This window comes from Microtus oregoni, unplaced genomic scaffold, assembly GCF_018167655.1.
Source record: "Microtus oregoni isolate MIOR12 unplaced genomic scaffold, Mior012 000005F_ref0000423, whole genome shotgun sequence".
Lineage (NCBI taxonomy): Eukaryota > Metazoa > Chordata > Mammalia > Rodentia > Cricetidae > Microtus > Microtus oregoni.
This window is the reverse complement of record NW_024543064.1, coordinates 59059887-59073584: the sequence shown is the minus strand read 5'-3', so window position 1 is coordinate 59073584 and position 13698 is coordinate 59059887. Positions and strand designations below refer to the sequence as shown.

At 40.0% G+C, this 13698-nt stretch overlaps 1 protein-coding gene across 1 annotated transcript in view; it reads left to right on the top strand.

The window, feature by feature from the left end:
- Focad (focadhesin) overlaps positions 1-13698 on the top strand; it is a 286838-nt gene that overhangs the window by 113680 nt on the left and 159460 nt on the right. The window contains exons 12-14 of the mRNA XM_041651620.1: positions 10844-10948; positions 11397-11498; positions 11955-12085. Of these exons, the coding sequence (XP_041507554.1) occupies positions 10844-10948; positions 11397-11498; positions 11955-12085 (338 nt within the window). The remainder of the gene's footprint in view (positions 1-10843; positions 10949-11396; positions 11499-11954; positions 12086-13698) is intronic.

Here is a 13698-nt window from a genome sequence, read left to right as displayed (position 1 = left end):
AGACCTCTTTTTCCCCCTTTTTTTTTTGAGTTTATTTCAGTTGATGTTGAGAAATCTTATCATATTATGGTTCTAAGCACAAAGAAGAAAGGAACACAGTTGCTGCCTGTAATACAGGTCATTTTCAGGCTGTTGTGAGTAACTAGGACCTAGAGTATACTGAAGTAAAAGTGGGCATAAAGTTAGTATAACAAACAGTAAATAGGGTATTTTCCACCTCAAAGGTTGAAAACAATTACTCTGGTTTCCCTGAACACTGTCTCTCATGGTTATAAAGATTTTGGGTTGAGCTCCCAGGTTATAAGAAGCCTGTACAAGGTTCAGCAGAAGGAAGAAGTGATGCTCCTTGAACCTAAGATGAGGATAGGGGAGGCAGGAGCACGTTGTTCCCAGCACCAGCTGTGGTCCATGTGAGGAAACGCTCTGTGCACTCTTTCCTGCCCTTCCATCCTGTCTTCCCTGGTCCTTGAATGCTTAGGGCGCTCCTGTCGCTTGCTGAAGCCGTACTGAAGGTAACGTGGAGGTAGAACTGAAACAGAGATCATGGAGGAACATTGATTACTGCCTTGCTCTCCCCATGGCTTGCTTGGCTGGCTTATGTATACATCCCAGGACCACCTGCCCAGGGTGGCACAGCTCACAGTGGGCTGAGCCCTTTCCCCTCAATCATTATTAGATGCTCACAGATGTTCCTACAGGTCGTCTGATGAGACATTGTCTCACTTGAGGTTTCTCTTCTCAGATGAGCCTAACTCCTGCCAAATTGACAGAAACTATGTAGCACAGGATTTCAACTGTTAGGTTTGTTGTTAGAGCAAACATGGACCTTTCCTGCTCTCCTCGTCCCTCTAGGATAGCATTGCTCAGTATAACTTTGTATTCTGGTGTAAGTTTCTATAGTTGGTGTAGTCCAGAGGGTGGCTTCATCTAACTGCTGAGCATTTTAATTTGACTCATATGAGTGAAGAACCCAAGATTCAAGTTTAATTAATTAAAACTCAGTTTGAGTAATAGACTCTCAGATTTCTAAACTCTGCCCCTTCTGAGCAGAAGAGCCATTGCCTCTGCTGCCTGCTTTTTTGCAAGTTTCAGAGACTGGTTCGACATTTTTTTTTTTTTTGTTCTTATACCTTAATATATGTCCCCAGTAACTGTTTGCTTTGCCTTTTGTTTTCTGAGTTGTGGGATGGTAGTGATGAGTTCCTTGACTGCGAAGTACTCAGTGCACAGGGAAGCAGGAATTGTGTCTTCTCATTGTTTGAAAACCCAGGCAACCCTGTGTGGAGCTGATTCACAAGTGTTGCTCACTCAGCATAAACGGTCAGGGAAGCCTGAGCAGTGGCCGCTCTTTAGTTCCCACAGGCTGGCCTTCAGCTTAGGTTTCCTGCCTCTGCCTCTCTGGTACAGGACTCAAGGCACTTGCCCCCGTGCTCAGATCATTTTGTTTTCTTAATCACTTCAAAAGAACTTTTATTTATTTTTTCTTACTATTACTAATTTTCAGTGTGTGTGTGTGTGTGTGTGTGTGTGTGTGTATGTGGTGTGTGCCACATCACAGTTATGGAGGTCAGAGGACAACTTTGTGGAGTTGGTTCTTTCTTACCTTTATGTGGGCCCTGGGGATCACTTCTTCACCCATTGAGCAATATTGCTGGCATCCACTCATCTTTATTAAAAATAATTTTTTCCTTTATGTGTATGGAATTTTGTCTTCATATACATATTCACAACATGAGTAGAGTATCTCTGGAGGCCAGAAGCTTGCATAGGATTCCCTGGAATGAAGGTTTAGGATTGTTATGAACTGCCACGTGGGTGCCCAGAACTGAACCCAGGTCCTCTGGAAGAGTATTTTGTGCTCTTAACCACTCAGACATCCCTCCAGCCCCCAGCTACTACTTTAAAATTTTAATTCACTTGTGTGCGTGTGATGCTGTGACACACGTGTTTAATAGTGTGTGTGTGTGTGCATGCTCACATTTGTGTGGGTGCATGCATACCACAGTTTGCATATGGAGGTCAGAGGATAGCCACGGGTGTTATTCTTTGCCTTCTGCCTTGTTTGAGTGGGATCTGCTTGCCGTTTACTGCTGTGTATGACAGGCCGCCTGGTCCATGAGCTTCTGGGAACTCTCCTGTCTACCCCTTGCATTTCACCAACGGACAACAGACTGTGCTACTGTACTCAGCTGTATACAGGCACTGCGGGTTGAGACTCAGCTTCTCAAGTTAGGGCAGTAAACAGTAAACATCTTACTAAATTGTCTCCTGGTACCCACTACCTTCCTTTTAATTTATTTTTCTCTTAAATCAAAATGAAGAATGATATTGGGTCAGAGGGATCCTCAGGATTTATACCTAGGTACCAAATCACTAAGATTTGGTAGAACTCACAAGACAAATCAGCATGTCTGTGATTTGTTAGAATGATGGGGTAAAAACACAGTCAGCAAGGAAGACAATCCATGGGGCTAATTGCCATGGAAATCAGCAAACATTTCTAGCAGTCCTCTCATGAAGTAGTATACTGTGTCCTCAGTTCCTCCAGCGTGGGGTCAGGGTGGAAAGTGTCCAGTATCTTGTGGGGAGTGTGTGAAATGCTTGGGGTCAGAGGGTTGGTTCTGTTAGGGCTGGTTAGCTGAGTTTATAGATTGGGATTGAACAGGATCTGATGGAGGAAGGTCGTTGGCTAATAAAGGAACTGCCTTGGCCCATTTTATTGGTTAGAAGATAGGTGGGAGGAGTAAACAGAACAGAACGCTGGGAGGAAGAGGAAGTGAGCGCAGACTCGACAGCTCTGCTCTCTGGAGCAGACGCCTGAGAGAGATGCCATGCCCCGCTCCCGGGATGAAGCTCCGACCCAGGATGGACTAGGTTAGAATCTCCCCGGTAAGTGCACCTTGGGGTGCTACACACAGATGATTAGAAATGGGCTAAATTAATATGTGAGAATTAGCCTAGAAGAGAATGGGCCAAGCAGTGTTTAAATGAATACAGTTTGTGTGTTGTTATTTTGGGGCATAAGCTAGCCGTGCGGGCGGCTGGGGTGCTGGGGATGCAGCCCCGCCGCCCATACTACTACAAGGATCTATTAGTTAAAGGACAGTGGCAACAACCTCCAAATTGTTTGCCAGTATCTCACCCAGAAACCGCTTTGCAAGTAGGCTTTTCTGTGGAAGAGAGCTTGCTGTGCTAACTAACCCTTTTCTGCACAATTCTTAGGTATTGGCTTAGTTAATTTGGCCTGTTTTAACTTTTAAGATAGTAGCTTGGAAATGAGTAGTTGCAGTCTCTATTCTTTTCCTCTTTAAACTTTTTAAACTTGTTATTGTTTTGGACAGAGTCTCACTCTATAGCCCAAGCTGTCTTGGAATTCATAGCATAGGCCAGGGTAGCCTCAAATTCATGGCAATTCTCCTGCTCAGCTTTATGAGTGCCCAACCTTTTGATATTTGAGTATACATCGAATATCTTCTAAACATGTTATTATAATTCCTCATCTTCCTCGTTTCCTTTCCTTCCCTTCATATTCAGTATTTTATCTTGTAAATTTTGATTTCTGATCTCTTTTAAAATATTCTGTTATATTTAGAGAATAATAAACAGAACCTCATTTTTATGAATGTATGTGCATGCACACACATGTGTAGATGTACATTCTCACTTTTACACAAGTGTGTGGAGGCTAGGGTAACCCTTTGCACCTCCTTTGTGATGCTCCCTGACCTGTGTGCATCAGGGTCTACCTGTGCCTCCCAGTGCTTTGTATTGCAAGTGCATGGCTCTCTCTTTGGCCCATGGGTTCTCGCCTCATCCTTGCAAAGCAGGTATTTTCTTTGAGCCCTAAGATAGAATTAAAAAATGAACAAACATTTGATCATGGAAGGTTTCAAGCATTTTCAAAGAGGTGGGATCATTTAGGAGCCTCATGTTCAGGTCTCACCTTTTAGCAGTTTTGATTGCATGTACCCTTTCTTCCCTAGTCTCTAATTTTGAGATGTTATTTTTGAAGCATATCTGTACTTGAGTTGAGGTTTGTGTCGTGAGTGATGTGTGTGTGTGTGTGTGTGTACTGAGTGTGCAATTGTGTGTGCAGGTTTGCATGTGTGGAGGCCCAGAGGAAGACCTGATACTGTTCTGCAGGCATACCACCATCTGGGGTTTTTTTTTTTGGCCTGTTTGGTGTTTGTTTGTTTTTTTTTTTTTTGGAGACAGGCCTGAAACTCATCAAGTAGGCTAGGTCAGCTGCACAGCTAGCCATAGAGATCTCTCTGTCTACCTTTGTATCAATGAGATTGCAGGCACTCACTACCATACCTGACATTTTTTAAATGGACTTTGGGAATCTAACTCAGGTCCTATTGCTTAGGAAGCAAGTATTATCTACTAATCTGTCTGTCCAGCTAAAGGAAGCAGGATTTTAAAGTAGAGGTTTAATTTTTTCTTTATTATTACCCTGAGTTGAGTCTGTTTCACTATATCCTTATATTGTATAACTTAAAGATACATTGAAACCTTTACAAGACATTTGTCTATAATTTACAGTTATAAACAACGAGATTGAATGTTGTTATAGTTTCTATTTCTTAACTTTTTATGTGCATATGTTTATTTATCTTGGGGGTGGTACAAATTAACATATGGAGGCCAGAGGTCAACCTTGAGTGTCTTTTTCTATCACTTCGAGTTTAGTTTTTGGAACAGGGTCTCTCACTGAATCTGGAGTTTACTCATTTGGCTAGAATATCTTTCCCCAAAAGCACAGATCTCCTCCAATCCCCGCTTCCCCAGCACTGATAGTAAAAGTGTGTGCTGCTGTGCTGGCATGCTTGTGTGGTGATGGGGCTTGAACTCAGGTCTTCATCCTCATACTTGCATGGCAAGCACATTCCCAACTGAGCCATTCCTGGATCCTTTCTTTCGTTGTCTTTAAGGTCAGATTTATGTGTTTTGCCCTTTTGGGCTGGGGTAGGAGTCTGTATATTAAGAAATTTTACCTTTTTGTTTTCTTAGAATATTGAGTCATTGGTTGATGTGTGTGTGTGTGTGTGTGTGTGTGTGTGTGTGTGTGCATGTGGATGCATGTGCCATTGTGTAGTTTTAGAGGTCAGAGGGCAAGCTGCATAGTAGGTTCTTTCCTTGCTCCTTTATGTGGGTTCCTGGGTTGAACTTAGATTTCCAGGCTGATCTGTTTCTCCTTGGCTACTGCTGTCGTTGCTTCCTTTTGCTGGATGCTGTTCTTAATCTATATCAGTCCTCACTGTGATAGTTCTGATCTGGAGTGGCCCCTGGATGACCGAATATTAACGGCTTGGTGCCAACCTGTGACACTACTGGAAATGTTGAACCTGGAGGAGGAGTGCTTAGTAGGTTGAAGGGATAGGGAGACACCCAGCCCCTTCCCCTTCCCTCCTTGTTTGCTGGTGGCTATGAGGTGAACAGACTTCCTTGCTGACAGACTGCTGCCATCATGTACCATGTTTTTTAGGCCCATAGTGAGAGGACCAGGTGACCATGCACTAAATCTCTAAAGCTATGAGCCAAAATAAACCTCGGCTTCTTAAGCTGACTGACAGCGGTATTTTCCCACACATCGGGCACTGACGTACTCTAATAAAACCTTCCTTGTTTGTGCTCACTCAGTTCTTACCTGTCTCTCCAGTGTGCACGTACTCACCTTACATTTTTCTGAATTCTTTAAAATGACTCATTAAATAATTCCTAAAAACATGTGCAGTTTGTTCTTGTTGGTTTACCCGCTCCCTGCTAGCTAATTGGTCTGTCTAAACCATTCATTGATTAATTTATCACCCGCTCCCATCATGCCTCCTGTCATAGATGCCAGTGTCATCTTCCTAATGCTGTTTCATCTGTGTTCTGATAATTTTCCCGAGGCAGAAGATTGTGCAAGATAAGAGCAGACCAGATGTGTTTCCTGTCATTCTTTAACAGCACTTTACACGGATTCCTTCAGGCAGTGCCCTCAGTTTTCACCGCCTTCTCTTCCAGAGATTTAGAGCAGCACCACCTCCCCCATAATGTTCTGGGCTGTTCGTTTTGTTCCTCATCCTTTGCATTAATCTTGGTTAGTTTAACATTCTAATTAGGTCATTTGTTTATCATCATTCACTTAGACCTTACTTAATGAATTAAGACCTTATAAAATTAATGATATGAGATATAATACTTAAAGTGTGAAGTTTTCAGCAATGAAGCAAGAAAGAAACCTTGGAGTCAGACTTGACAGTCAGCCAACTGTGCTGGCCGCTTTTCTTCCCGTTACCAAAGTACGGATTAGCACTGCAGTTACATTGGTCTCTGCTGGATTTTCATACCCTAGGAAGTTAATTTGACTCTCATTGTTTCTTTGAGCAATCCTTTTTTACTTAACTCAAAAATACTAAGATTCTCTGGTTTTAGTGCATAGTTACTTAGTTCATGTACTTAGTTTATGTCATTGTACAATTTGCATACACTTGGTTCAGTTTCTGATAAAAAAAACTCGTTCCCAATGTTACACAAGTAACAGAAATCGACTTTGGGTAATAATGAGAGGAGAAATACCCATGTTGTACATCAGTTATAGGTTATTTGCCTTTAACTTCAGTTCTGATATAACAATCAGATCTCCAATGGTTGAGAACTCACATGGTAGAAATATAAAAGTTGTATTTGTTCATGAGTGAAAATTAATGCCTCCAGGAATTTAGTTACCAATATGTTAGCAATTGGTTAAGTTATATCCCTTTTTCTTTTTTGGTAGCTACATTTTCATAGTGTGGTCAACTATTTTTTTTCATGATTTAAATTTCTTAGCATATTTGTGTGTGTGTGTATACGCACATGCGTGTGCACCTTTTGTTTCTGAGAGTCAGGAATCAAAAGGAAATGAAACTTCTTAGGAAGCCATACTTTTGTGGGGGATATAGCCTACACGGATAATAAGGGATCTGGAGACAGAGACAGAGAGAGAGAGAGAGAGAGAGAGAGAGAGAGAGAGAGAGAGAGAGACCAACCCAGGATATTTTACAGCTCCTGGGTTCAAGAGATTTCACTGCCTCAGTTTTCCAAGTAACTGGTAGTACACACATATGCTACTACTGCATCCAACAAAGATGAAGATTTTATTTTTAAAAAAGATTTACTTTATTTTATGTGTGCGAATGTTTTATTTGCATGTGTGTTTGTGCGCCATGTCCATGGCCTGGTGTCCAAAGAAGTCAGAAGTGTATATCAGATCCATTTGGACTAGAGTTACAAGTGGTTTGAGCTGCCATGTGGAGGTAGGAACTGAAACCAGGTTCTCTGTAGGAATAAGTACTTTTAACCACTGAGCCAACTCTTTAGCCCCAAGAATGAAGAATTTTTAAAAGGCACTTTAAGTATTAAAATTCTTGGATTAATATATGTCTATGCTTTTTGATACCATCCAATCATATTCCTTGTTTTATGATATAACATGTGTTTTATCTTTTCATTTATGACCTTGTATATATTATTATTTGTTTCTCTTTGGTAAATGGCAAACAAATGTGCATACATAGAATTTAGGTCCATGTTTCACAGGACTAAGTCTTATGTAGGAGCCGACATTTGTTAACTCCAAGGATGTGGGAGCCTGTGTAAGAAGCTGTGCATTTACTCTAACTGTGGATGGGGCAGAGTGCAGAATGCTGTTTCTACAAGGTGGCCTTCTAGAAATGATTGCATGAACTCTACTAAGTGAATGGACCTGAAACCTAGGATGGGAAGGGAGTGCCCTAGCATGTCCGCATTATCTCTGAGTGTAAGGCAGATGCCTGGAAGGAATACTCTTAGCTCTTTTCACATGACCAGAGATGATAAGGCATATCACCAAGTGGAGTCCCTCCCTGTACTTGTATTTGCTTATACTAACTGAAACGTCATCTCAGGTTTCTTTTGCTTTAATAATAAAAACGAGAAGTGCTTTATGTGCACCACTCCCGAGTTCTGCCTGCTGGAGTCCCCTGGATCCTCACGAAGGTCTTTGGAATATTCTTTACTATGTCTATTTGTATATTTCGTAGCTATTGTTATTTATGTTTTTGTCTTTTAACTCATATAATAGAATTAACGATGCTATATGGGCCGGCAAATGGTGCAGCAGCTGACGGTGCTTGCCACCAATCCTAATGGCCCGAGTCTGACTCTGGGAACCAATATAGGAGACTGAAAGCACTGACTCCTTCAGCTTGTCTTTTGACCTTTACACATGAACTGTGGCATGCCTCCCCATATCCTTAACCAAATAAATGAGAAAAAACATAATATGTCTCATGTTAGGTATTACAGAATTTTGGTTGTATATGTATTTGTTTTCCAGCAAGCTTTATACTTTCCTATGCTTCTGTGTTATTGTCAAGTGTACTTGCTTTTTGTTTGGAAGGGGTCTCTTTAACATTTCCCTTTAGGCAGGTTTAAAGCTTTTATGTGTCTGAAGATGCCTTTTTTCCCCTGATATTTGTAGTGTTTTGGTAGTTTTGCTAGATTCAATATTCTTGGTTTGCCCCCCCACCCCAATATATCATTTTGAGTAGGCATTTATTCCCTTCTCTCTTGTGAAATTTCTGCTGAGAAATCTGCTGATAGTCTTAGGATTTTTGTCCCAATTACACGTTTTAAATCAATTTGTTCATCATTGAATTCTATGAGTCTGTAAAGAGAAAACATTGTGCTTTATGAAGCCAGAGAGCAAGATGGACCAGAGCAGGACATGGTTGACTCTGAATCCCAGCTAGAGTCTGAGCATTCTGTTGTTTTCTGCCTGTGCTGAATAGAAGCTGGAAGAGCAGGAGGCTCAGGAGCTGGTGATGGCATCTGGGTAAAGAAATACACGGGTCAGTGTTTCATTAGGAAAATAGCAACCCATACTTCCAGGCAAAATATTTTTTCATAGATGTGCTTAATACCTGTTTATCCAGTGCAGTATCTTTCTTTATTCTTTTGCTTATGTGGTTACTCAGTTTGGGCTATTGTATTGTAAGAGTGATATTTAGTCAAAGATTACTTAGTGTAAACATTTCTGACATTGTTTTTTATTTCTCAACCAGGCAGAGTAAAGGGTGAATAATTCTTGAGGGCCAACGCTCTTAAAGGGACAATACTTTTAGAGCACAAATACAGTATTTTATTTCTCTCCTGACAATATAATTAAAGCATTTGTTTAAGAGCCACATGATTAAATACACTATTTTATAAAATGCCACTAAGTGCACTGATTGCCATTCCCATAACTAAGGGTCTGTCAGAGTGCCCTGGTAGAAACCATCACATGAGGGATAATTGATTAAGACCAGTGGAAAGCAATCTAAGATAACCTTTTGTTTTTAATTAAAATGGGAAATAAGAAGCCAGTTCAAAAAATTGTCTTTTCTTAGTTGTCCAAAGTGAGAGCAATGGAGTTTCCTTTCCAGCAAAGGCCCAGCACCTGTGAAAACACTTAGGCATTCGGGCTGTGTACTGCGAGGCTGTGGCCAGCGCAGGCAAAGCCCACGTGCTGCTGTGATATACTATGGCAAGGATCATTAGCAAATGAATTTTTTAGCTGTCACACGTTTTGGTGGTAGGGTTAAGAGGACATTTTTTTTTTTTTTGACATCTCAGGTTGTTTATTGGCTTTGTAAAGAAAAGGTCAAACTTTGATTTTTCTCTTAATTAAAATAAAAGTAAGTATGGAAATTATCCTTTAAGCATTTGTATTTGAATGATGTAAAATATTGATGTCTGTAATACTTTACTCAGAACTAAAAGTAATCTCTTTATTTATTTATTTATTTATTTTTTCTTTCTTTTTTTATTGCGAAAAGAAGAAAAAAAACATAAACAAAAAACAAGTTTCCACCTCCTCCCAGCCTCCCATTTCCCTTCCCCTCCTCCCACCCTTCTCCCCCTCCTCCCACCCTTCTCCCCCTCCTCCCACCCTTCTCCCCCTCCCCCCACTCCTCTCCCCCTCCCTCTCCAGTCCACAGAGCAGTCCAGGTTCCCTGCCCTGTGTTAAGTCCTAGGTCCTCCCCCCTCCGTCCATATCTAGGAAGGTGAACATCCAAACTGGCTAGGCTCCCACTTCAATCTCTAGGAGGCAACCACGCCTGTCCAGTTCTTGAACTGAATTTTAAAGAGGCTTATTAAGCTGTAATACGTGTAAAATACTGTTCAGTCACCGAAAGTGGATAATTTAATTTCTTTTACTGTATTTAAGAATTATACAGGTATTTGAGGTTGTTTCTGCTATTCAATATCCCGTGCTTTTAGGATTAGTGCCCCACACCAAATAATTCAGCTGGGATTTTAATAGGGATTTTGCTGAATGGAAATCAGTGTGGGAAATATTGCCATTTGAACATTTATTCTTGTGATCAATGAATAAATTTATTTTCTCATTTATTGTGTTATGCACAGAGATTGAAACAGGAGCTTATAGAGATATTTGAAAATACTGTCCCCCTTTGTGAATTTTAATTATTTCATACAAAAATAACCAATTGGATATATCACTATGTGGACCTATTTGTTGTTTGTATAGCTTAAGTGTTGATTGTCTGAACTATAAACTTCCTTGGGGTAGACTATATATTAACTTTCATATTATTTAGTGTCATAGTTGTTTAAGAAATACATGTTTCAGTTCACGTTTGGAAGCTCATTATAATAGAGTTGAAATATTAGTGCTAGTATGAAATCTCTGTTAATGGCAGTAGCTGGCATTTCTAAGCCTTCTAATTCATCCACAGTCATATTTTTACCTTGAAGAACTAAGAGCTGGGAATTGCTTTGTGGAGTTCAGAACAAGGCCCAATTTACGTGTCTTTTAAATTTTTCTTAGGTTCCAAATCTGATTCCAGTTTTGATGTTCAAATTGGGAAAACCATTAGACCCTGTCTTATACAATGACATATTGTATACTTTACCGACACTTGGTGTTCACAAGGTTAGTATATCAACTGACTGATTTCTTTTGGGGAGGGAAGAGGAGAAACCTAAATAGTTGGTATTGATTTCATATTTTATAAAATTTCATATTATAAAATTATTATAATATTCTATTTCATATTATAAAATTTTAAGTCCTAATTTTGCCATGATCCTTCATTCCCCTTTTAGTTTTGTTTTAGAGTAGCTAATGTGAAATTATTATAATATGTAAAAATTTATTTAAATCCCTAAATACCTGTTTTCACATTGTCTGCTCTGAGATTAGGCCCCTGCTCCCTAAATTGCTGACTAGTCCCTCCCAAACCTATCTCCTTTCTTCTTAGGAGAGTCGAGCTAAGTAAGCTTACATTCAAGTTCTTATTTATAACAAAGAGTTTAAAATGCCTTTTGCAACCTTGAAGTTGCCTTCCTTCGTGAAAACAGTTAACTTAATGTTTTCTTAGGTATGCATAGGGCAGATTCTGCGGGTAATTCAACTGCTTGGAACCACTCCACAACTAAGAGCTGTCACATTGCGCCTGTTGACATCTCTGTGGGAAAAGCAGGTAAGCTTATATTTACACTTGTTGCATGGTAAACACGTTAGTTTTTCTGATGAGAGGGATTATGTGACAGTGTGACTTACTATTACGATAGTACTGAGTGTTATCAATGACTGCATTGACAAATTGTGATTTATTGTGGTTTTTTGATCTGTAAAATAGTCAGTTGTGTTTGACCCAGAAATTGAGAACATAAAATAATCCTATGCTCTGTGCCTGGCATCTCTCCATTTGTCTGATAAAGCAATAGGAATGCTGCGGTGGGAAAAGCCTTTGTAGAAAGGGTGTGATCTGGAACGTTTCCATAATCACAACAGCGTTCCCTGCTGATTAGCAGCGATACATTATAATTTCCAATGCAAATCCAAGATTTGGAGGTGAAAATGCTGCATAAAAGGAAATAATCATTATTCAGCTTGAGTTAGGAAATTTACTCTTTTTGTCAAATTGTCTTATTAGGATCGTGTGTACCCTGAACTGCAGCGTTTCATGGCCATGTCTGATGTGCCCTCTCTCTCTGTGGGCAAGGAGCTCCAGTGGGAGAAACTGATTGCAAAAGCTGCATCCATCAGAGATATCTGTAAACAGAGGTAAGATGGGCTTAATTCTTCAGGATGCATGCCATAATAGGTTACTTTTTGCTTTTATTTTTGTAACACAAAAAGATATGTTATTTTCCAAAATCAAGTATGTTTTTCCTTTTTAATTTGGGTCTTACATTTCCTATATAGTGTATTTATATCCTTTTCTGGTCAATAATTTAACATTATAGTAACATATATCATGTCATGTTTTCTATTTTTCTGTATATAAATCCATGACAAGTAAGCAGTAGACTGTAGGCATGAGCAGTTCATTGTTGTTTCTTTTTTTTTTTTTTTTTTTTTTTTTTTTTTGGTTTTTCGAGACAGGGTTTCTCTGTGGCTTTGGAGCCTGTCCTGGAACTAGCTCTGTAGACCAGGCTGGTCTCGAACTCACAGAGATCCGCCTGCCTCTGCCTCCCAAGTGCTGGGATTAAAGGCGTGCACCACCACCGCCCGGCTTGTTGTTTCATTTTTAAGACGGGGTCTCACTGGGCTTCTCAGACTGGCCTTGATTCTTCTGTTTCAGCCTCTTCATTCCTGAGATTGCAGATGTGTGCCATAGTTCCCCTCTCAGGCCAGATTCTTGTAAGCATTATCGTAGGAAAGCCTTATTGTAGCTTGTCGGGAGAAAATGATGTTGGGTTTCCTTCTATCCTCTGAGCTTTTAGGAAAACATGAAGACAGAGAACCGACTCCTGGTTTGGATTAGGGATAAATCAAAGAGCTAAGAATGAAACAACACAAGTAAAGCTCCCCTACCTAATGTTTCGTTTCTTCTTTTCATCCCTTGAATGGGGCAGGTAAAACTGTAGGGGAACTAGATTGCGTGCATTTGACATGATTCCTAGTTCAGTAGCTTCACATGAGCTAGACCATGGTGTTGTAGAATTCCTGTGAATATTCTCTCATTTCTATCCATGTCCCCAGTATAAATGAAGCATCCTCAGGGTGGGTAGTAGGTTGACACCATTGTTGATTACATGGAAGATTCCTATTTCCAGTAAAATCTTGAGTCAGAATGTTTAAGAATCTAAACCCTAACAGTTCTGTCTCTTTTCTGAGCCTATCCGTTAACATAAAACAATAACAGTCTAAGGTACAAAAAAGCCACGCTTATGTAATCCAAGACCCATGTGTCTGGATTTTATTAAAATCTTGGCATAAAACAGATTTCAGAGACAAGACGCTGACATTCTTATTTTACACAGAAGGTTGGGGTACAGGAAAGGTTGGCTATCAGACCAGATCAGACTTAAGAACTTACTCATGTTCTTTTCTTTTCTACTCTCAAATATGTCACTTTTTATCCAGTTTTTATGGGACAATGAGACAGAAGAATCCTGTCAGGCATTTTCATTTTATTGATAATTTGTTAATTAGAGACAAGTATTGTGTCCTTGAGGCTTCCTGAGAATAGATTGAACAGTTGTTAGGTTAAAGGTATTCTGGGTGGCATAATATATATGGAAGAGGTAGGAGAGGTGCCTGGTATGGGGTAGGGGCACAGTTATCACTTGTATTAGTATCTTTATTATCATAGTGATGATCAATATAATCACCCTTTTTATATCCATACCATGAATCATAGATTGCTCGGTGTTCCTATGCAAGGAAGAGGA